The sequence below is a fragment of the Trichosurus vulpecula genome, chromosome 2, assembly GCF_011100635.1.
Source record: "Trichosurus vulpecula isolate mTriVul1 chromosome 2, mTriVul1.pri, whole genome shotgun sequence".
NCBI lineage: Eukaryota > Metazoa > Chordata > Mammalia > Diprotodontia > Phalangeridae > Trichosurus > Trichosurus vulpecula.
Window position 1 is genome coordinate 218,121,989 of NC_050574.1, and position 25,166 is coordinate 218,147,154.

Below are 25,166 nucleotides of genomic sequence, written 5' to 3' on the forward strand. Positions count from 1 at the left end.
AGTGAGGTGATGAAGGTCTGAGCTACATTTATGGTTATAGGAATGAAAAGAAGGGGGCAGCTTCCGGTCTCCGTCGTCGCTCCCACCCCTCCGCGTGTCTCGGTCACGGCTCCGCTGCTGTGCGCCGGCCCCTGCGTGCCCCGCCGGCCGCGCCTTCCTGGTAGGAGGAATCGCCAGTGGTCCGGGCTGCACCCCGCTCCTGCAGCCGCCTCCCCGGAGAGGCCCAGCCTATGCTCGTGCACGGGCGGGGGGCTCCTCACCTCGGGGGACAAAGCCTTAGCGGAATTCCTAACAGATGAAATTAAAGAGGAGAGGAAAATCCAGAAACACACATCCCTCCCCAAGATATCCAGGGGATCGGAACTGGGTGTTCAAGGGACATTAGCCAAGTTAGTCCGGAGATTAGCCGGCGAGAGGATCGCGGTCACAATCAGTATTAGCAGTGTCCCGCTGACTTTTGACGACGAGCCACCCGAGGGACAGAAAGCCCCAGAACAACAAGAGCCTGGACTTAGGTCAGGCCCGAGCTTAGTGGCGTAGGTTATGAAGGACGATGCCGAGAATGCCCTTGTGCTGGACTGCCGCTGTCCAGAGGATGAGGTTGGACAGGAGGAAGAGGAGAGTGGCATCTTCTCTGTTGAGGTTTAAACTCTGCCCACGCCAAAGACTGTTGGGGTTTCATGATGTGTTGGGGTGGAACCCTCTTGAAGAATCCAGTCAGACCGCCTCTAATCCAAGTATAGGCATTTATTGAGATTGACGCCTCTCATAAAGCAGGCTAAGTTCCAAGAGGAATCAGCAGCTTCAGAAAAAGCAAGATGGATTTTTATAGGGTAAAGATGCAATTACATAACAAAAATTTACATAGAATATAGGAATATGATTAATATTAAAAAGGCAGGAGGAGTTTGTTCAGGGATTAGGTAATGAAGGAAAGGTCCCAGCCACAGTGGAACTGTACATGTGATTACCCACAATGCATACAGAAAAACCCATGGGGGGGGGCATATGTATGATAATGATATTATAAACCTCTCTATGTCATTTATGATGGTCAGTTCTTTACTATTACTGAGCAGGTGCCTACTTAGGGAAAGTCCCTTCTATTGTTTTGGGGTCCACATCCTGCTCAGGCATCTTGGTGGTCCTGCATTCTGACTGGCTGAGTATTGTGGTCCTGTCTAAGGCTAGATGGATGTGATTGTGGTTGAGTGCATGGACATACCTGCTGTTTCTGTGGGAAATATGAGGAATAGGTCTGGGGCTGGGGGCTGTGCCTAGCTAGAAGCAGTGGCTGGGATCCCATCACATGGATACACCTGCTGTTTCTGTGAGAACTATGAGTTCATGGACACACCTGTTCTAGTGAGCAATGAGACATATATGAAGAAGTTAGGATATTGACTGTGTGTAGGAGGGGTGAGTGGCTAGGTAGGGGCAGTGGGACTGCTGTTCAGTGGGGCCTATAAGGAAGTTAGAATATTGGGGCTGGGGGCAGCTTTATTAGGATGCCATTATTCTCCACCCGGAACTTAGTTTTCAGCCCACCAGCAAATCCGACTAGAAGGATACAAACTACACACTCAACACGGATTCCCTGGACTAGGGACCACTTGATGGACTTCATGGCTGACTGAGTGGACAATACATTTGCAGATGAACTGAACGAGCTCAGCAAGGCCTTAGAGCACCAGGAGTACATCACTTTCTGGAAGATCTGAAAGGGTTTGTCAAGTGTCAATAGGGAGGCCTGAGGCCACAAGCCCCAGCTGTGCACCCAGAGCCCTTCCATCCGAGAGAACTTCATCTAGAAGTTATCATGGAGAAAGTGCCATAAAATACCAACAGGCATAAATTATGTTCCCTAACCCCTTTATTTCCTTCCTCTGCTGGCATTTTTGTACACCACCACCAAATGACGAGAAATAAAACACTTGGATCCCTCCAAAAAAGAGAAAAAAGAAAACAAAGGGGCATATATAAGATATGTTACAAAGATAGAAATGACAAGAGCTGGTCATTACCAGCCTGGATATGTTGGATGAGTGAGTGTGAAGAATAGAGGATGACACCAAGGTTATATTGATGATGGATGACTAGTAGGATGGTAGTATCCTTGACATAAACAGAAAAGTCGGGAAAACGAGAGGGTTACAGGGGAAAGATACTGTTTCCATTTTGTACATACTGAGTTTGAAATGCATTCAAGACATACCATTTGAGATGTTCAAGAAGCAGCTGAAGATGTATGACCATAGCCCAGCAGAGAGAATAAGACTGAATATATAGATCTGGGAGCCATCTGCATAGAAATGATAATTGAACCCATGAGAGCTGAAGAGATCACCAAGTGAAATACTATAGAGTGAAAAGAGAAGGGGGCCCAGCACACAGCCTTGGGAGACCCTCATGATTAGCAGATATGACTTGGATGCTTTGTCACCATTCAGCAGCCAAGTAAAAGCAGAGAAATCCTGCAGCTTGAGTTTGGCAAAGGATGAAAAGCATTAGAGCAATGGACTCAAGGATTATAGATAATGTATGTTTGAACTAAATACCTATTAGGTCAAGACTGTCAAGGAAGGAAAGTCAGGCCAGAGTAGGAGTGATACCTTGGAAACGACTTACTAGTCAAAAGTGGAAGTGAGACAAATAATAAGTTAGGAAAAGAGGGACTGAAGTGGATGTAAGGCAGAGGGAAAGAAAGAAGGATAAGAAGTTATAATCAGAAAGAAGAATTTCAGAATTTAAGATCATGGAGTATATTTATGCTATGTATGCTAGCACATTTGTGAATTTGGTGAGATTAAGCTATCTCTGTAGACATCTAAAATGGAATAAACTTAAAGGTCATGGGAATCAAGGAGATTAACAGGGGTGGGGGGCAAGGCTTTTGAGGCACCAACATATATATTGAAATCTACAAGTATAAAGGAAGGGATAGAGTAGAAGGGGAAAATGTGAGCAAGATATAGACTTCCTTAAAAAAGAAAAAAAATGATCTGTGAGGATTTTAATAAGGATCTGGTCTGGGTGATATGTACAGATGGTGTGAACCTCAAAGGAAAAGAAGTTAATGAGTGATGAGGACAGAAGGAAATACTGGCAGTATCAGTGAGGAACAAGAAGTATATTTACTCTTCTCCTGGCCCAGTATATCGAGGAAGCATGAGAGACTAGAGGGTGCAACCAAAGGGTTCAGTGTCTTCTGGAGGAAGCTAGTTTTCCATGCATGTATGCAGATCGGAATACTGAAATGAAGAGGACTGCAATGAATGGAAGTTTCTTAAGGATGGAACAGAAATTCCAGAGGGCAGATTAGTAAGGGAATCCCTACCTAGAGATAGGGCTGAGGGAGGAAGCCTTTGGGAGATAATTGGAGTGGTAGCTGAGGAAGAGAGTATTTTCTGTTGGCTATGACTCTGAATCACAATTGTTTATTAAGAGGGTTTAATAATCTCATATTTAAGTATTTCTATGTTCACTACATAACCACTGCAGACATTGAACACATAGCCTTACTTTCTCATCCTGTCTCAAAGTAGCCTCCCTTGGGAGACACACACACATACATATGTGTGTATATGTGTGTGTGTGTGTGTGTGTGAGCGTGTATACTCAGCTGCCTAGCCTTCTATCGACTGGACTATTAACTGTTAACTTCCTCCTATTTGTTCATCACCGATGACTGGTGTTTATAATGATGACCCTGAGGCACTTATAAGATCTTAGAGAGCCTTTTGAATCATCAGATAAAGATTTTTCCAAATACCTTAAGGATGTTCAATGTAGTTTTTTGTCAGGGTGTTTAATTATCTTATATTCTAATTCCTTGGAAACTGATAATCCAGGTGCTTTCTTTTAATTAGCATATTTGATTAAAGGGGATACTTGAATCCCGACATGCGAGAGTTTATGGTATGTCTTTTCATTTTCATCTTTGTGATTATACACCATGTGAAAATTAAGAGCCAAGGAAGGCAACCCAGTACCTACCACAATGCTTTGCACGTTGTTTGTTGAATTGAAGTAGTACTTAAATATGTAGAAATTCACTTGTTTGTTAGAGATGGCTAAGCCAGAAGGCAATGCTATAAAGATCAGTGAATTTAGAATCACAAGAGACTTAGGTTCAAATCTCAGTTCTGATTTCAGTAAGTGTACAAATCACATATCTTCTCTAATCCCCAATTTTCTCATCTTTGAAATGGGAATTATAAATACTTTGAAATACTTACCTCACAAGGTTGTTGAGATGAAAGCCTTGTGTTATAAACCTTAAACTACTACATAAATATAAGTTCTTTTGTTATTTACCCATATATAGATTTAGCCCGAAAACACAGTTATATAGTAACAAGGTATTTTTTGAGTCAAAAAGTGGTGAGAACTGTTAAAATTGAGTCACCACATTTTTAGCTCATAGTGAATTTTGAAACAATTAGTGAAAGATAGACTAGATGGCCACTAAGGTTCCTTCCAGCTTTAAATCTGTGATCATAAGATACTACATCTAAAACTAACATCGGTTATTTATAACAACTTAACAATTATGTTAACCTATAAGATACGTAGTACAAGTATTATTATTCCATTTCACAGAAGAGGAAATTAAGGTCCTGAACAGGTAGGGGACTTGCCCATGGCAACCCTGCTAATGGATGTCTGAGGGAGGATTCACACCAAGCTTTCCTTCACTTGTTGCTACTATCTAGTCTATCTCTTACTTGTTAACTTAATTTTTAAGACTATAGAAAGGGTTTTTGAAGAAATCAATTTTAATTTTTTTTTGAAAAGTGACTTAAATTGTTTCTTATCTGCCCATTTGCAAGTGGGTTGGTTTCAGCATCGAAGAGGTAGCATTTATATGTATTCTTTCCCACATTTCTTCCTTAAGTCTGTTTCCAAAATGGCATGTTCAGTTCAGTTTAACAAACAATTCAATGAATATGTGCCCTGCTGTGGGCAAGGGCACTGTGTCGGGTGCTAGCAATGCAAAGATAAACTATACAGATGCTTTTCTTAATCTAGTATAATCTAGTGCTAAGTGCTATTTAATCATTTGGCAAAATGATTCTCTGGGGTGGTACAGAGGATAAAATGCCAGGCCTTGAGTCAGGACAACTCATCTCCCTGAGTTCAAATCTTACCTCAGACACATACTAGCTGTGTGACCCTGAGCAAGTCATTTAACCCTGTTTGCCTCAGTTTCCTCATCTGTAAAATAAGCTGGAGAAGAAAATGGCAAACCACTCCAGTAGCTTTACCAAGAAAACCCCAAATGAGGTCACAAAAAATCAGACACAGCTGAAAATGACTGAACAACAAAAATAATTATCTAAAGAGCATACTACTCAACACACCTTGAAAAAACACTAATAGTAGTGCCATAGAGGCTTCAATTGAATATATAATGAAGTCAGTAGAGGAAACTCTCGAACTCTATTTCTAATGTTTTCCCCAAGGCCAAAAGACTACTTATTAGAAATAGAATACAGCTTTCCATCCAGGTTGATTTTCACAGACAATTCAACTTCCCTGTTTTTGTTAACAGTACCATCATTCTTCCAGGCTCTCAGGTTCATAACCTCAGCATTATCTTTAACTCCTCACACTCTCTTACCTTCCATATATGATTACTTGCCAAATCTTACCATTTCTACATCCTTGTCTTTAGTATCCAAGCCCTTTCTTTCTGCTCACATAGCCACCACCTTAATTCAGGCCTTTATCACCTCTCACCTTTAGTATGGCAGTAGCCTCCTGAATGGTTTTCCTGCCTCAAGTTTCTCCCCACTCCAGTACTTCCCCTACACAGCTCTACCAAAATGATTTTCCTTACATAGCTAGCTGTGACCCTGGGCAAGTCACTTACCCTTGTTTACCCTAGTTTTCTTATCTCTGGGTCCCGAACTCTTTTCATTATGATATGTCCAAATCTGATTACCTCAGTAGCAATGTTGTTGTTGTTCAGTTGTTTCAGTCCTGTCCCACTCTTTGTGACCCCATTTGGGGTTTTCTTGGCAAAGATACTACAGTGGTTTTGCCATTTCCTTCTCCAGCTCATTTTTTTCAGATAAGGAAACTAAGGCAAACAGGGTTAAGTGACTTGCCCAGGGTCATACAACTAGTAAATGTCTGAGGCCAGATTTGAAGTCAGGAAGATGAGTCTTCCTGACTCCCTGCCCAGCGCTCTATCCACTGTGCCACCTGGCATTGTAAATCCTCTTACCATTAGACATAAGGTTCAGATAATAAAATATTTTTTACAATATATCTGCTGTGCTCTGTATTCTTTTTTAAAAAACATCAGACAAGTCTTCATACTCGCCACCATTTTTTGCACTTGAATTTTGTTCCATTCTTCAGTGACTTAAAAAAAATGTTTTGACCTTTATTGCTTGTTCCCTAACATATTCAAAGACTAAAGATGTATCTTACAAGTGCCAATTTCCTATTTACTTGACAATCTCTGAGTGAGATCATTGCATAATTTTTTAAACTATTATCTTCAATATTTATTTTTAGCATTTTACTTTTAGCATTCCCTGGTGTATTCACTCTCATTTCACTGCTACTACCCAATTCACAAAAGCTTCTTAAAACACTGACTGAGTAAAAGAAGTGCTTGGTAGTGGTGTAACTTTTTCTTTCTTTCCTCTTTCTACCAGGTGGTTGTGAATGCCCTTTTGGGCGCAATCCCCTCTATCATGAATGTACTTCTGGTTTGTCTAATATTTTGGCTAATATTCAGCATCATGGGAGTGAATCTTTTTGCTGGCAAGTTTTACCACTGTATTAACACCACCACTGGAGAGATGTTTGACATAAGTGTTGTCAACAATTTGAGTGAATGCCAGGCCCTTATAGATAGTAATCAAACTGCCCGATGGAAAAATGTGAAAGTAAACTTTGATAATGTGGGACTTGGATATCTCTCTTTGTTACAAGTGGTAAGTAACCCTGGCCTTTCATAATCTTTGTGACCTATACAGTGTGATAAACAGTGAATCAAAGAGTTACTATATAAATTTTATAGATGATATGATCCTGGAAAGAATTCCAGAGCCTTAAGGAAATGTTCTGTAATGCAGTATTAGATTTTTTATTCAGGGAACTGGTTCTCAGTATAGGATGTTTGCTTCAAAATTATGTGCTCCACTATATTAAAGGAGACCAATGATGCCTTGGCTGCTAATAAGTCACAGCCAACCCAATTCCAGTTTACCTCCTGGATTCCAATTTACCTCCTGCCTTATCTATTATGCTCTTTAATTATATATTGATTACGCTCTAATCGTATGTTGGTTATGCATGCAGGTGAACATATACAGAAATGTATATGTTCTGTGTATGCATCACCAATATACCTACAATTATTGCAGAAATTGGCAAAAGTGAAAAGTTATAACTGCTTATATGATCACATATTTTAGTTGCAGGTCATATTATTGTGATTAAATTACAAATGGGAAAGAATACCTGTAAGGGTGAATCATGATATATTTATTATACTAGTAATTGAATGCATATTGGTGATCTTAATAAAATCTCATATAGAATAGCTTAGTTTATTTTTCTAATATCAACATTATGGAGTGAAATTAAATAATGTATCTTCCTCTCCTTACCCCCTACCCCAGGCTACATTTAAAGGATGGATGGATATCATGTATGCAGCTGTTGATTCACGAAATGTAAGTATATTTGGAGGTATTGTTTAATTTGATTATTTATATAATGCCACTATATTTCAATTGAATGGCACTATAAATGGAAGAAAATGGAGGCAAATTTACAGGATAAATTTTTTTAAAAGACCATAATATATGAAATGTTTTTTTAAATAGTCAAAAAACATCCAGGTGGTGCAGTGGATAAAACACTGGCTTTGGAGTCAAGAACACCTGAATCTGAATCCTGTCTTAAACATTCACTAGCTGTATGATCCTGGGCAAGTCACTTAACTTTTGTCAGACTCAATTTCCTAATCTATAAAATGAGAATAGTACCCGCCTCCCAGGGTTATCTCAAATGAGTTAATATGTGTAAATGCTAGCTCTTATTTTCATAGTTGTAAAATTTATTATACTTTTAATTCATATGGTGTTTATCTTAAGCTTAAAGCATTTTCACATGTATTCTTTCATGTGTCAGAATTTTCTTTACTTAAAATGTTTGATTATGATTTCATGAAAAACTATAAAAAATAAAGTATTCATTATACTTCATATAAGGCATAATTTCACTAGCATTATTATTTTGTTTAAATGCATTCCTACTAATCTAAATATTGCATTTGTAACTCTACCATGTAAGTAAGTAAGTACTCCATTCTATTCCCATCTAACTTTAGAAAAGATATTACAGTTCCTTTTTTCTGCTTGTGGTCTCTCTCTCTCTCTCTCTCTCTCTCTCTCTCTGTTTCTCTCTCTCAATTACTACTTCAAATAAATGTGTTATCACCATTTTAAAAGACATAGAAATTGAGAAGCTGATTCTGTGTGTCTCTGGCTGTTTTGATCATATGGAAGCAGATGTGGGTAGCAATGGTGATTCACCACTTGAAGTGAATTTGGATGAGAATGAGGGACGTGAGTCAGCCTCACACAGTCACACTTAAAACTTGTGTGTGATCCTGTGAAGCCAATAATCCATCACATTGATGGATTTTTGTCCAGCTTAAACTCTTGATTCTTGCTAGGAACCAAACCCTTGAAGCCAGAACACAGATCCTACCTAGTTTTGCTTTGGATACCAGGTTTTGTTACTGATGCTTTACCTATCCAATTTCCCTACCATTTTCTTGATCTTGACTCCTTTGCATCATATCCTGATCTGTATCTTTTAGGTATAGAACACCCTGTTTGCCTCTTGCCCTATTGGGCTATGACCAGGGGCATAGCTAGAACAATTTTTAAAAATCATTTTGATTGACTGATGGCTAATCAATCAAATAATTGATTTTTTCATATTTGGTTGACTAAGTTAATTTCTTTCTGAATCCAATTGACACAAGTATTTTGCCCAAATTCCTATAGCTAAATGCAGGGCCAGATTTGAATTATTCTTCTTGATTCTTCAACCTATATATGTGAGCAACATGAATAGTTGTGCTCTCTTTTTAGCCAATATTAAGGTCCTTAAAGAAAAACATCTATCTCTAGATGATACGCTTCTGTAATTCTTGTGTTAGGAAATGTCTTGAAACAAAGTTTTTTCAACTCGTATACTTTTGGAGTAATTGTTACATTTCCAGAGATCAATTTGAGACAACAAAGCGTTAGAGCGACTACTATATTCGTGTGTGTGTGTGCGCACGCGTGCGTGTTGTACACTTTTAACTTCAACCCAATTTCCCATGCTTCCCTCAGTTGATTAGTGTATTGTGGTGATTGTGATATTTGCTATTTGAATTTGCAAGGACAACTTTCAAAACACTATATTCCCTTTAAGAATTTTGAGAGTAATTAAAATATGTTGCTACCAGGGAGATGGTGGTACCTTTGTGATGGATTCACAGTCAAGCTTCCTATTCATGTGATAAACAGAAAGAAAAGTTTAGTGCTTTCCTGTTTAATTATGCTTTTCTTTTTACATAAACCTAAGTGCACTTTGATTACTTTCACTGGCCTCTCTGACATAACATGTATGCAGCATTAGATAAAACTTGCTTCTCTACTATAGGTCTTGCTTCTTTTAAAAATCAACATTCCCATTCCAGTTATGAATTTAAGCTTATGAGAATCTAACACTTAAAAAAGGCATTTAAATTGAACAACGTATTTTAGTAAAAAGAAAAAAAAGAGCACCAGAGTCAGAAGACCTGGAATAAAATTTTGGCTCTATCATTTATTATCTGTGTGACCAAAAGCAAGCTACTTCACTTTTTCTGGGGCTTAGTTTCCTCATCTAACATGAGATGGTTGCACTGTCAGAGGTCCATTTTTTGTGTGTGTCATGAAGACCTTTGGCAATCTGATGAAACTTATTGACACCTTATCAGAATGATGTTTTAAAATTGGATTATAGAGGAAACCAATTTCATTGAAATGCACTTATTAAAATATTTGGAAAAATAAGTCCACAGATAACAAGCTAAGACAATTTAAATGCAATAAGGAGGGGATAGTTGAGGGAAGAAAAGGAGAAAGTGGATTTTTTGCTAAATGAATATATATATATATATATACACAAAATACATACATATGTAGTGTAGGTGTATATATATATATATATATATATATATATACACATATATATGTATAATTTTATAAAGAAAAAAGTTCAGATGATTATAGGATCCCTACCAGCTCTAAATCCTATTATCATATGATTTTTATCAACATAGAAAGGTTTTAAAAATTGAGATATCTGGGGCAGCTAGGTGGTGTAGTGGATAGAGCATTGGTCCTGCAGTCTAGAGGACCTGAGTTCAAATTCAGTCTCAGACACTTGACACTTACTAGCTGGGCAAATCACTTAACCCCAATTGCCTTATAAAAAATAAAAATTAAATAAAAATTAAGATAGCTATCAGTTTCACTATACTAAGAAGTCAAAATCATGACTTATCTAAAATAGACATAGTTAGTTTCTTTTTCTTTCCTAGTTGAATGTGACTAGTTAACACAGTTGAATAAGAACACTATGCCAGTGAGATAAGTCAAAGGTGGACCAGTTAGTTTTATCTATAGTATTATAGGTGTGGAAGGGAACTTAGAGGTCCACCATGTCATTTTATGGATGAGATAAGAGAGATTGAATGACTACTTCAGGGTCCGTCACACAGCTGGTGAGTGTCTGTGGTAGTATTTGAACCTGACTTTAACCACAGGTTTAAGCACTGCTCAGCTAACCTGACGTGACACTGGTTACAACAGGGACCATCTAGGAGAGTGCTGTTGATCATAAGGGCTTTGGCCTGAGATGGATAAATATAACATGATGACTAGAAATCTGGCACCCAAGAACGTGACCTTCTGCCATCTCTATATATGAAGGACGGCTTATTTGTTACTATAATACAGCTATTTTTCTGAAATGGAATGATATACAGTTGCTCAGACTTTTTCTGTGAAATTCTGTATTTTCCCAAGTCAGGCTATGTAAAGTTAACTTCAGTACTCATTAGCTATACACATCCCATTTTAGTGTCTTACAAAATCTATTTGGTGCTTGCTTCTTTTTTATTTTCAGAAATTTAGACACATCTTAGACAGTAAGAACTCCATGATGTCTCTGTGAAATGTTTCTTTCTTCGTGTCTTATAGGTAGAGTGGCAACCCAAGTATGAAGACAATCTATACATGTATCTTTATTTTGTCATCTTTATAATTTTTGGGTCATTCTTCACTCTGAACCTCTTCATTGGTGTCATCATAGATAACTTCAATCAACAGAAAAAGAAGATAAGTATCATGAAGGTTCATCATTGTTCCCCAAATTAATCTGAATGTATAATACTTTCTCCTTTAGATTCCAAAATGGTATGACCTAGGGGAATAATAATATAATTCAAGAAAGAAAATTTTTATAAATCATGATAAACTCAAACATCAGATCACTTAATGATGCTTTTTAATATATAATATGCCTGACAACCAGGGCTATATAATTCTGTATCCTGAGTGAAACTGAGTATATATAAAATGCAGGGGTACAAAATTAGAAAAGGTGTTATCTCTAGGAAGTTTTGAAAAGAGCCAAGTTCCTCAACATTAATGAGCTTTGCCAGACAATGTAGCTAATGGAGATACATGATTGTAACCAATTTTACTTTCACTCCTTTACTTTGGAGGTCAAGATATCTTTATGACAGAAGAACAGAAGAAATACTACAATGCCATGAAAAAACTAGGTTCCAAGAAACCACAAAAACCTATACCTCGACCTGCGGTAAGAGTGACAGTTTTCGTAGCAGGGTAATAGTTGTGTTACCAAACATTTTAGCAGTCAGAAAACTGTAGATACCATTATTTCTAATAGTCTGCACACTTTTACTCTTTTCATATCAGAAGCTAGCTAGGATAATCAATTTAACAAGCATCTCTGGAGTGACTACTGTGTACCTGCAGCATTATATATTGAAGGTATGCTAGACATGGTCTCTGTCCTCAAAGTTCTTACCCCTGAGGAAAAACAACCTTATCCACATGTAAAGCATTAGATGTTGCACCATGGGGCATTAAGGGAAGTAGGAGGATCTTAAATATATGGAAATGCTGTGTTCAATCCAACAAATTTATACCAGTAAAATTGCTTTCCCTTCTGGTTGTTGCCAGGATGGCATGTCTAGTTGCCCAATCTGACTGTTAGTTCATAGGGACACTTCTAGGCTCTTCCCTCTTCCATAAAGGATCAGGTCTGGCTGCCAAGCCCTATGGGCTTTTTGGGAATACCTTCCATGAGTGCACCTTGGGTGAGGGGTAGAAAGTTGTCCTGCCTACCGTGGCAAAGGTGACGTCTCCACTATTATGCCCTTTGTTTTCTTGTATCTTTGCATCCTTTCACCATCCAAGAATATGCTGATTATAAAAGGAATCCTAGTGGTCCCCTGAGATTCCCGAGAGAATGAAGCAATTGGAGATAATATGAGATAAGAGGTGGTCATGTTAAATGCTATGGTACTTCAGGAGTTTAGAAAAGTAGAGATCCCTATAATTTTAAGTCTGGGCAGGTGATATTTGAATTTATTCTAGAAAGGTGAATAAGGTTTGCATAAATGAAAAGGGTAGAAGGAAGTATTACATATTGGGGTAAAAATAGAAGCTAACATGTATGACTGGAATGGCAATGACAAGGGCCTGGCTAGAATGAAGGATTTGTAATGGAGAGTAGTGGGCTATAAGGTGGGTCTGGATTTTAATATAAGTATAGGAATTTCAACTTGGTGTGATAGGTATTAGAAAGCCATTGTAGATTTTTCGAGTCGAGTCTTGAAACAGGTCTTTTTCAAAGATTAATCTGGCAGAAGATGGAAGAAGGATTAATTTATAAGGCAAGACCAATTATAAAGGTATTCAACAATCCCAGTCCTAGAGTAGGGTTCTAGAAGCACTGAAGAATTAAATATAAAAGAAAAAAATCTGCCATGATTGACTAGGTATGGAAGAAAAAGCAGAATTTATTAAAAATGGCTTTCAGCTGATTAAAAACTTGGAGAATGGTGATCCATTTGACAGAAATAGGAAGGACTTGTTTGGGAAAGAAAATTATAAGCTAAAATTTTGGATATCTTTGATTTCAAATCATGGCAGAACATCGAAATTTCTTTGTCTAGGAGAAAGTTAGAAAGAACAGGACTAAAGTCAGGGGAATGATAATTACTGGGTATGTAGATTTAAGAATTATCAGCATAAGGAAATCAAAGTTGAATCAATGAAAACTTTACTTATTGGGATTCCTAGTCCTAAACTATCTTAGTATCCCTGCACTTAACACTGCTCCTTACACAAGTTATATATTTAATGTTTATTGAATTGATGTGAAGTGAACTAATTTGAACTGTGAAATGCCATGGAGAAGTAAAGAATGATGAGGAATGAGAAAAGACTGCTGAATTCCTGTAGATGGAAATCATTGGTGGCATTGAGCAATTTCAGCAGTGGTGGGACCACAAAATAAATTAGAAGGGGTTGAGGACAGTGGTACTGAGTGGTTAGGAAATGAAAGCAATCAATTAGTCAGATCACAGGCATTTTTTAAGCCACTATCCCAAGTGAAGTGGGGGAAGGCAGGGTATAAGTACAAAGTAAGACACTCCCTGCCTTCCTGAAATTTACATTACACTAGCAGGATTCTGTAGTTTCATAGGTAAGTATTTGTAGGATATCTGATAAAAGGACTGTGGGGCTGGACCTAACAATCAGGCAACTCAGTAAAGGCCTTTTGAATGAAATGGCACTTGAGCTGAACTTTGATGAGATTTAGGGCTAGCAAGAGTCAGTGGAGAGGAGGGAGTGCATTTAACCATAAGGAACAGCCTAACAGAGGCACAAAATAGATACCGTGCATCGGAAATGGCAAGTAGGACAATCTGGCTGAAGTGGAGAGTCTGTGTGAGTGAGAGCAATCAGCCTGCAAATATGAGCTGGAGCTATAGTGTGAAGAAGGGCTTTAAGTGTCAAAGGGGTTTATGTTTTATCCCAAGGGCAATGGGGAGCCAGTGAATCTTCCTGAGCAGGGGATTGACCAGGTTAAACCTGTGCTTTAGGAATATCGGTTTGGCAATTATAAATAGGAAGATAGGGCAAAAACTGAATGCAGGGAAACCAATTGTAAAGATATTGCAATAGCCCAAGTGAAAGCTGTTAAGGACCTAGATTAGAATAGTAGTGATATGAGTAGAGAGAAGGGGACAGATAAGAGAGAGGTTGAGGAGATCAAATTAATGAGACTCGATGACTAATTAGTGTGACAGTGAGAGAGTGAAGAATAAAGGCAACTCTAAATTATGAACCTGGATTATTGGGAAAATATGATATCCTTGACAGAAGTTGGGAAATTGGGAGGGATGGGGTTAGGGAGAAATTTTATGTATTAGTTCTGATTTAGTTCTGTTGAGTTGCAGATGTCTATAGGATATCTGGGTGGAGCTGTCAAGCTGTCAGTTAGAGATGCAGACCCTGGAGGTCAGGAGAGAGAGATGAGAGCTATGTACACAGGTCAGGAAATTCTATGTATAATTGAATACCTGGAAGCTGATGAGATGAGATCATCAGATAGAGAGTATAGAGAGACATGAGAGGGCACAGGGGCAGGTGGGACATGGATGATGAACTTGGAAAGGAGACAGAGAAGGAACAGTTCCCTGGACAGGGAGAACCCTATCACAGAGCCTTTTCACAAAAACCCAGGGAGCTAAGAGTTTTCAGTAGGAGGGTATATGAACCACCCAAAATGCAACTTTCGATGGTGAAAAGGAAATGCAACTAGAAGGGACTATCGGGAAAAATAGATGGTTTCTGTTATTTGCTTTTCTTTTTGAGATAGGGGAGACCTAAGGGCATAAACCAGTGGAGAAGTGGAGAGGGAGGGCATAAGTATAGAACAGAGCTCTTCAGGACCTGGAAAAGGTATAGATCTGGAATGCCCCTAGAGGGGTCAAGTTTAGAAAAAGGAAACCCCTCTTCCTCTGAACCCAAAGCAAAAGAAAAGAAACAGGGGTGGGAGGCAGGGAGTGACTTTCCTCATGTTGAAGAGCCCAAAGGAAGGAAGTCACACAAGTTGACATTGTTCTTTGTCAAGACACGAAGCCATTCATGGAGAGTGAGAGTAGTTTGTAATTGCCCTGGATTAAAGAAGAGATGAGGAGATGATTGCACCTGTAGAATCTCTATCAGATTGCTCGCAGGTCTTGGGGAGGAGGCAGGCAGGGAGGGAGGGAAAGAGAAAAATTTGGAACTCAAAATCTTATTTAAAAAAAAAAGAATGTTGAAAACCATCTTTACATGGAAGTGGAAAAAAATAGAATTCTATTTAGAAATTTTAAAAAGAGAGAGAAAGACAATGAGAAAGGATTGTCAAGGGCAGTGTGGAAGTAAGAGACCAGCAATCTATAGTGGGCCAGGTCTGTATGCCCTTTAATTTCCTCCAGCATTAGCTATTGCTAGGCAGTTTTATTGGAGAAAGAGATCAATGATCTCGAGTTGGTGTGTGGAGTGGAGCAGGCTTAATTAAAATGACAAGAAGGTAAAGAAATCCACACTGCTGCTGAAGAGGCCAGGTGTCTTCAGTTAAGGTAGGAATCTAGGGAGGCTTCATTTTCTGTTTTCTGTCATTCATTCTGGAAGAGAAGGTTCTGTCTTTCAGAACCTTTTTATAAACATCATCAATTCATAGGTGTAAGTCATTTTCATTCATTTATGGGTGGAAAGAACCAAAAAAAATATGAGACCACTTAGGGCAACATAAATTCACCTTCATCATTCTGGACTGACACTCTCCACTCTACTGGTATTTTAGAAAATAAAGCTTTACTTTAATACTAATTATTTATTGAGTGCCTCCTCTGTTTGATGCATTAGAGGTGGCAGGGTGCAGTGCAGAGAATCAAGGGCCAAAACCAGAGTCAGAGGACCTTGGCTCAAAATCCTATTTCTGAGCCTTACTGCTCACATAACCACAGACAAGTCACTTAACCTCACCAGGCCTGGGCTTCCCCATCTGTGAAATGAAACAGTTGGATTAGATAGTGTCTGATGTCTTATATTGTAATTCATTTAATCAGTCAATCAACAGGCATTTGTTAGGTACCTTCCATGTGTCAGTCACTGTATGGGGCACTGTGGTTGAAAGTAATACTGAGGCAGTCTCTGATCTCATGGGTTTTTCTGTTAGGAGATGTTCACTAAATATTAAAATGAGATCCTTACTGTATATACTAAGAATATTTAGTCTTACATACAAATCACATACATGAAATAAACATGTTTGAAAAAGATGAATATGCTAACACAAAAGATATAACAACACTGACACATATTTGGTCTAATTTTTAATGTCTTTTTTCCATGTTTTCATAATAAATTTTGCTAAAATAAATTGAATAAGAAAATTGCTATTTGTTTCTAAATGAAGTCTTTTCTTTTGTTCCAGAATAAATTCCAGGGAATGGTCTTTGATTTTGTAACCAGACAAGTCTTTGATATCAGCATTATGATTCTTATCTGCCTTAACATGGTCACCATGATGGTGGAGACTGATGATCAGAGTCAAGAAATGACCAATATTTTATATTGGATTAACCTGGTGTTCATTGTCCTCTTCACCGGAGAATGTGTGCTGAAGCTGATCTCTCTCCGCTACTATTATTTCACTATAGGATGGAACATTTTTGATTTTGTGGTGGTCATTCTCTCCATTGTTGGTAAGGACAGGTTATTTTTCCTAAAATAAGAAAGTTAGTAAAAAGTCAAAACTTGTTTTTGAAAACTTTGACATAGCTTTGCATTCATCTTTTTCACTCATCCAGATCTTTCAAACAAAAGTCTAATAATCCATTCTTCAGCTTGTCATCTTTGTGGTTGCATGCTATGCCTAAAATGATGTGTAAAAAAAGCATTTGTTTTCATCAGGATTCATTTATCATGTTTGTTCATGCCACAAGCTGATAAATGTAGCTTTGGCATAATACTCTAACATGTAGTACAGAACAATGCAGTATATAAAAAATGATCTAGTAAATACAGGTATTGCTTTGAACAGAGAACTAACACAAAGACTCATTATTCAGAGTCATAAATCCAGAAAAAATATGCTGTTCTTTGAGTAGCTAGAATAGTGGTTCAGTTGGAGGCTTCTTCCTCATTCTCTTCCCACCCACTTTGGGTCCAGTCGTTTTTTGTTTTTGTTTTTGTTACTGTGGGTATTTTTTAATGTAATTTCTACTTAACATTTTCAATTTCAGAACTAGACTTTGTTTTCAAAAACACAAAACAAATTTTTCATTCCATTTCACTCAGATTTGCCATTCCTTGACTAGAAAGAAATATAGATGCAGCAAAACCAAAAATTGGCGCTCTTGTGTTTATCAGACAGTTTATCAGTATTGAGTGCCTTTTTTTTTCGTTCGTTTTTAGCAACTAAGTTGGCTAAAGGTCATTTCATGTTACTGGTCCTCAGTAATCCTTTACTTATCTACAGAGAAGCTAGTCCTCACAGGGCTTCAAATTGTACTCATTTAGAACTTTAACATTTGAAGTCAATTCACCTCCACACCCTGTTTAATGAAGGATTTGTGCTCTAGCAAGACACAGGGCCTAGTCTACAAACCAGCCGTGTAAGACAGGACAGAAGAAGAGGGTAATAATTTAGCTGAGGAAACAGAATATGTAAGTCAATAGATAGATTAGATAGATAGATAGATAGATGAATGGAGAGATAATTGAAATAGAATTAAATTTCAGTGGTGACAAACTTTTTTTAAAAATTTACAAAATAAGGGTATTTTTTCTCCCATAAATAAGAGTATAATACGTGTTATACATAAATAGGCAGGGAGGCAGCATGGTATGGTGGATAGAAAGCTGGCCTCAAAGACAAGAAGAACTAGGGTCAGCTACCACCTCTGAAAAATACTAACTGCATGATCCTGGCCAAGTCATGTAACTTCTCAGGGCTTTTGGCAGTTTTTTTTTTTTTTTAAGACTATAAGTTGTAGAGAATGAGTCAATCTGCTTTAATAAAGGGAATTTCCTTGACTGGGAGTACCTTATTCCTATGAAATCATAGATCTAGTCCCTATCTCTAGATCACATAATTTATATGTATACGTATATACAGTCTACATATTTAATATATCTTGTATGTATTGTATATACACAGACATATGAATTACTTATAAGGATATATACATATACATGCCCATATGTGTCTATATACCTAACTATATTTATATGACTATAATATTTATTTATATGTAGATGCATATATACAGAGAGAGACTTCTATAAATGATAATACATTTTTGTTTTTGAGCACGGGTGCCATTGTTAGATTTCTGAAAGAAATTTCCTGCAATGCCGTCACTCTCAGGACTTTCATTGGCTTTCGCACCTCTTTGTTGCATCCTGTTTCTCTTGAAATTGAAAATATGTCTATTGATAACTTAAGTCAAAGTGTTGGCAGGGTCCTACTAAAAACTATAAGCTGAATTTCTTGACCTGAATTTTCCTGAATTAAAATAATAATTGAAGGCCATTTGTGTGTTAAAAATCAGAATATTGTCAAATTAACCCTTGTCATTGAAATATGCAATTTATTATAGTTTCCTGCTAAATATGCTTTATCCTTTTTTGTGTTTGTTTGTTCTCTTAGGCATGTTTCTAGCAGAGCTAATAGAAAAATATTTTGTGTCCCCTACCCTGTTTCGAGTGATCCGTCTTGCCAGGATTGGACGAATCCTTCGTCTCATCAAAGGAGCGAAGGGGATCCGCACACTGCTCTTTGCTCTGATGATGTCCCTCCCAGCTCTCTTTAACATTGGGCTCCTGCTCTTCCTGGTCATGTTTATCTATGCTATCTTTGGAATGTCCAACTTTGCCTATGTCAAGAGAGAAGTTGGAATTGATGACATGTTCAACTTTGAAACCTTTGGCAACAGCATGATCTGCCTCTTCCAAATTACCACATCTGCTGGTTGGGATGGTTTGCTTGCACCCATTCTTAACAGTGGACCACCAGACTGTGACCCTGAAAAAGATCATCCTGGAAGCTCTGTCAAAGGAGATTGTGGCAACCCCTCTGTTGGGATTTTCTTTTTTGTCAGTTACATCATCATCTCATTCCTGGTGGTCGTAAACATGTACATCGCTGTTATCCTGGAGAACTTCAGTGTTGCTACTGAGGAGAGTGCTGAGCCACTCAGTGAGGATGACTTTGAGATGTTCTATGAGGTCTGGGAGAAGTTTGATCCTGACGCCACCCAGTTCATAGAATTCTGTAAACTCTCTGATTTTGCAGCTGCCCTGGATCCACCTCTTCTTATAGCAAAACCAAACAAAGTCCAGCTCATAGCCATGGATCTGCCCATGGTAAGTGGGGACCGAATTCACTGCCTCGACATCTTATTTGCTTTCACAAAGCGTGTTTTGGGTGAGAGTGGAGAGATGGATGCTCTCAGAATACAGATGGAAGAGCGGTTCATGGCATCTAATCCTTCCAAAGTCTCCTACGAGCCAATCACCACTACTCTCAAACGGAAACAAGAGGAAGTGTCTGCAGTCATTATCCAACGGGCTTATCGACGTCACCTTTTGAGGCAAAAAGTTAAAAAAGTTTCATGTATATATAAAAAAGACAAAAGTAAGGAAGGCAATGGACTCCCTATCAAAGAAGATATGATTATTGATAAACTGAATGAGAATTCAACACCAGAGAAAACTGATGTGACCCCTTCTACCACCTCTCCACCTTCATACGATAGCGTAACAAAACCTGAAAAAGAAAAATATGAAAAAGACAAAACGGAAAAGGAAGACAAAGGGAAAGATGTCAGGGAAGGCAAAAAGTAATTAAAAAGAAAGAGAAAAAGAAAGAAAGAAAAGGCAAGAGGAAAAAAAAGAAACAAAAAAATTCCCCTTTGTGACCATTTGTTTACAGCCTGTGAAGGTGACATATTTGTGTCAACAGGACTCCTTCAAGGAGGTTTATGCCAAACTGACTGTTTTTACAAATACATACTTAAAGGTCAGTGCCTCTCACAAGACAGTGACCCCTAGTCAATCAACTGTGACTCTGTAAGCCAGAGGAACGATCTTGACAAGTGGTTTCTGTTTTCACTACCAGCTGACACTGCTGAAGAGAAGAGACAAAATGGCTACGCAGACTGTAGGGACTAGTCAAAGGAGTGAAAAGTAAAAATTTTATGTATGTTTAACATATGACACTTGACTACGGTAATCGTATCCACTGCTTATGTTTCAACTGCCACATCTGCCATATTTTTACAAAATCTGTGTTGGTGAATTTATCTTTTTTTTAATTCACAGGTTGTTTACTATTATATGTGACTATTTTTGTAAATGGGTTTTATGTTGGGGGGATAATGGGTTCAAGGGAGGGCAGACTACAATTCTCTATTGTACAGACAGAAATGATTTGCATGAAGGCATGTCTCACTGCTAGTACATGCACGGGAAAACATTACATCACAAAAAGAAACAGCTTAACTACTTCATGTTTCAGGATGTTTCTAAATTTTGAGGTGCTTAAATAGCGATTTACGTTTAAGGTGTCTCATCCAGACAAATCTTAATGTGCCTGTAAAAGTCCTGTAGAATCCACAAGAATTAAAGAGTTGTTTTATTTTTACACAATCCATTATATGTGTGTATATATTTATATTTAGATATAAATATATATATATTAAAGTTGGTTCAGATTGTCACTCAGAGTCCCGGCAGCACGAATTTATGTTCTCAGTAAGTGTCCTTTGGCATAAAACAAAAATACCCTAGTAGTCTTTCTGAAGAAATTAAATTGACCCCCAAACATACACATACACATACAAAGCCCTTTATAAAGTTAATTCTGCTTTCTCCTGCAGTATTGTTTAGCCATCTTCTGCTCTGGGCAAGGTTGACACAGTATGTGTCCAAAAATTAACTAGCGAACAAACAAAAGTCTACTATGTAAATAATAATTTTACCTAGTGGTGCATGTTTGAGCAAAGACATAAAAAAATAAAATAATGGCCTGAGCACAGTATTTATTGCATCAAATATGTACCACAGTAAGTGTAGTTTGCAAGCTTTCACCAGGTATTATGACGTGATTGGTACCATTATTCATAGTTTGGGAGCTATCACTGATGCATGTTTTATCTTGCCTATGCTGCTGTATCTTACTCCTTCCACTGTTCAGAAGTCTAATATGGGAAGCCATATGTCAGTGGTAAAGTGAAACCAATCGTTCAACCGAGACCTCATTCCTCCATGTCATTAAGCAATAGGTTGCAGCGATCTTAAGAGCTTTTTGCTTTGCATTCTTAAATTTTAAGTGAACCCTGTGCGGCATATAGAAAGACCGTACGGACATGTTGCCAGCTGCTTAAATCTGTTAAAAAAAATATATGGTTAGAGTTTTCTAATAAAATATAAATACTGTAAAAAGTTCATTTTATTTTATTTTTCAGCATTTTGTACATAAAATAAGAAATTACAATTACCTTCTGCTTCATGTCACAGTCACTTTTGTTACTTTCTGTTCATAGCACTTTTTAAATTGAAGCACTTCACAAAAGAAGAAATAAAGACAAGGATGAGTCATCAATTCCTGCTTTTTTTTATTAGTACTGTATATTTGCACACGTTTTAAAGTGAAATAAATCTCAAAATGAGGACAAAATTCACTTGCTTCCAAATAGTAATATTGTGTCGTGGAAAGGGGGGGAGGGGTGGGTGGGAAAGATGAACTGTGATTTCTAGCACTGCCTAATTCACAAGTTTGAGTCCATTGTCTTTAGGTCATGAAACCATTTCTCTTTTTTCCAAGAGTTTGTTTCCACAGACTACTCTTATTCTTGTTGATTCATGCTGCACTAGACCTGTTCTAGAGATAAGATGGGCTCCACATCCTGTTTCCACAAGAACCAAGTGTTGGTTGTATATTCAGTCATATCAGGACATTTTGTGTTTCTTACCCAAGCAAAAAGTTCAATGTAGATTCCTTTTTATTAAAACTATTGACTTGTAGTGTGTTGGTGAACTGCATGTAGGAAAATGCTATTACCATAAAGAACGGTAAACCACATTACAATCAAGCCAAAAGAATAAAGATTTTTTTTTATTGCATTTGATTTTTTCTGTCTTTGTTTCTATCTTTGAAAATACAAGTTAAGAGTAGATTTCTATAATGTAAAAAAAAAGTGGTCTCTCAGAAAAAAAATGTAAAGAAAACTAAAATTAAAGATAATAATTCGTTCATCTTTTAAATTTTTCATGGAATGGAAAATGAATTTGATTGCTTAATTTAAGATGGCTGTACTGAATATCAAATTTTAGTATTTGACTGAATACTTGGAAGTGGTGTCGGGCAGAGTGGTGGAAAGTTATATAAATTAATAAAAATTTTACTAACATTTTAAGCTGTGTCTTAATTATTCCACCCTCTCTCTCCTCTTCCTCTCTTCTATTTTAGTCCTTTCACTATCTTTTTGCTCTACTTCAACTTTCCTTTACACTTCATATCCCCTCTTAGAATCTCATAAAATTTTCTGATCTATATGTTCATTTTTTTTTTCCTCCCCTGGTCACCAAAGAATCTCTTTATGACTATATACAGGCAAGAAAACCAGCATAGGATAGTGGATAGGGTCCTAGACTTGGAGCTAGGAAGACCTGTCTATCTTGCTTCTGATCTACTATCTTTCTGACCAAGTTGTGACAGCCTTCTGGCCTGTGCCTCCATCCATATGCCTGGAAACATTTATACTGATGTTCTCTCAAACACTCTGGCATCCCAATTCCTCAATAATTTTAATCTCCAAGACTCTACTTTATCCTCATGTAGATATTCCTACCCTTGATCTTCCACTTTCATGATCAAGAATTCTGAAATTTTTCTCGCTGACAATAACTTCTTACCATTTCATCTTTTCCTATGGCTCACTCCTCTGAAACCTAATCTTCACCTTCACTGTTAGCCCGTATTTCTTTCAGTCCTCTTCCTGTTCTGGTTTTACTTTCCTTCCTTCAAAAGCTTGACTAGTTATCCAGTTTAACTTTATACTCTCAAATCCCTTATCCCCTGATCCTACCTAGTTGATGCCTTGGCAAATTCCAACCTTCACTATTCACCTCCTCTACTTAAGCTAGGTGGCTTAGCGAATAGAGTACCCAGCCTGGAGCCAGGAAGACTCATCTTCCTGAGTTCAAATCTGGCCTCAGATAATTACTAGCTTCGTGACCCTGGGCAAGTCACTTAATCTTGCTTTCCTTGATTTTCTTCATCTGTAAAATGAGCTGGAGAAGAAAATGGCAAGTCACTCCAGTATCTTTGCCAGGAAAACCCCAAATGTGGTCAGAGAGAGTCAGAAACAACTGAAATAACTGAACAACTCTTACTTATAAGATGATAAACTATGTTGGAAGAAGTCACATAATTGTGCCGACCCAGTTCAACTACACATTTATATAATAACATAAGCCCTAACACTGACAGTCAATCAATAAACATTTATTAAGCACCTATGATATGCCCATCACAGCTAAGAACTGGGCCTAAAAAAGAAGCAAAAGACAGTCCCTACCTTCTAAAAACTTGCAATCTAATGAAGGAGATGATATGTAAACAAATATAAACAAACCAAAGTATTTACAGGCTAAAGAGGAAATGACAGAGGGAAGACACTGGAATCAAGAGGGGTTAGGAAAGCTCCCTGTAGAAGGTGGGATTTTAGTAGGGACTTAAAAGAAGCCCAGGAGGTCAGTAATCAGAGTTGAGGAAGGGGTACATTCAAGGCATGGGGGTCATCCAGAAAGAATGCTCATCATTGACAGATGGAGTGCCTAATTTATGGAACAGCCAGGAAGTGAGTGTCACTGGATTGAAGAATAAATATTGGGGAGTACAGTATAAGAAGACTGGGAAAGTTGGCAAAAGTTAGGAAGGGCTTTAATGCCAAACAGATCATTTTGTGTTTGCTCCTAGAGGCATTAGAAAGCCACTGGAGTTAAGTGGGGGGTGGGGGGGGTTTATATAATTAGAGCCGTGATTTAGGAAAATCACTTTATTGGTTGAATGGAAAATGGATTAGCGTGGGGAGAGACTTGAGCCAGCAGGCTATTACTGTAAAGGAGGCATGAGGTGATGAGGGTCTACACTAGAGTAGTGACAGTGTCCAAGCAGAGAGGGGCTGTATTAAAGAGATGTTGCAAAGGTAAAATTGACAAGGCTTGGCAACAGATTGGATATGGAAGGTGAGAGTGAGGAGTCCAGGATGACACCTGGGTTGTGTCTAATGGATTGGGAAGATGATGTTGCCCTCTACAGTAATAGGGAAATTAGGAGGGAGGAAGGTTTCCGGGGGAGTGAATTCCATTTTGTATATATTGAGCTTAAGATGTCATTGAACATCCAGTTCAAGATGTCTGAAAGGCAATTGGAGATGCAAGATTGGGGGTCCAACAGAAAGACTGGGGCAGGAAAGGTATATCTGAGAATCATGAGTATAGAGATGGTAATTAGATCCATGGGAGCTGATGATCTCACTCTTCTGTCCCCTTTTCCTCCCCAATCGTTTGCCAAGTCTTGTCCATTCTACCTCTACAAACTCTGCATCTGCCCTTTCTCTCTTCTCATATGACCATAACAAGGTCCTAGTGGAGGAGTTCATCAATAGTATATAGGGAGAAGAAGGCCCAGAACAGAACCTTGAGGGACACCTATGGTTAGAGGGTGTGCTATGGAGAAGAATCCAGCAAAGGAGACAGAGGAGTGGTCAAATCAACAGTGTCAAAGTCTGTATAGATGTCAAAGAGAATGATGATTGAGAAAAGACCATTGAATTTGGCAACTAAGAGATCATTAGTAACTTTGGAGTAGAAACTTTGCCACTTTATTTTCCCTTAATTGATTCGTCGATTCTCTGTCTCTGTCTCTCTGTCTCTCTCTCTCTTTCTGTATCTCTGCCTGTCTCTCTCTCCTCATAGCAACCATTACAA

General features: G+C 38.0%; 1 protein-coding gene across 1 annotated transcript in view; it reads left to right on the top strand.

Annotated features, from left to right (window-relative positions):
* The window catches only part of LOC118835880 (sodium channel protein type 2 subunit alpha-like), a 155,729-nt gene extending 135,703 nt beyond the window's left edge, over positions 1-20,026 (top strand). The window contains exons 22-27 of the mRNA XM_036743174.1: positions 6,672-6,953; positions 7,644-7,697; positions 11,274-11,411; positions 11,794-11,898; positions 16,600-16,870; positions 18,820-20,026. Of these exons, the coding sequence (XP_036599069.1) occupies positions 6,672-6,953; positions 7,644-7,697; positions 11,274-11,411; positions 11,794-11,898; positions 16,600-16,870; positions 18,820-20,015 (2,046 nt within the window). The 3' untranslated portion in view covers positions 20,016-20,026. The remainder of the gene's footprint in view (positions 1-6,671; positions 6,954-7,643; positions 7,698-11,273; positions 11,412-11,793; positions 11,899-16,599; positions 16,871-18,819) is intronic.
* Positions 20,027-25,166: the final 5,140 nt, after the last annotated feature.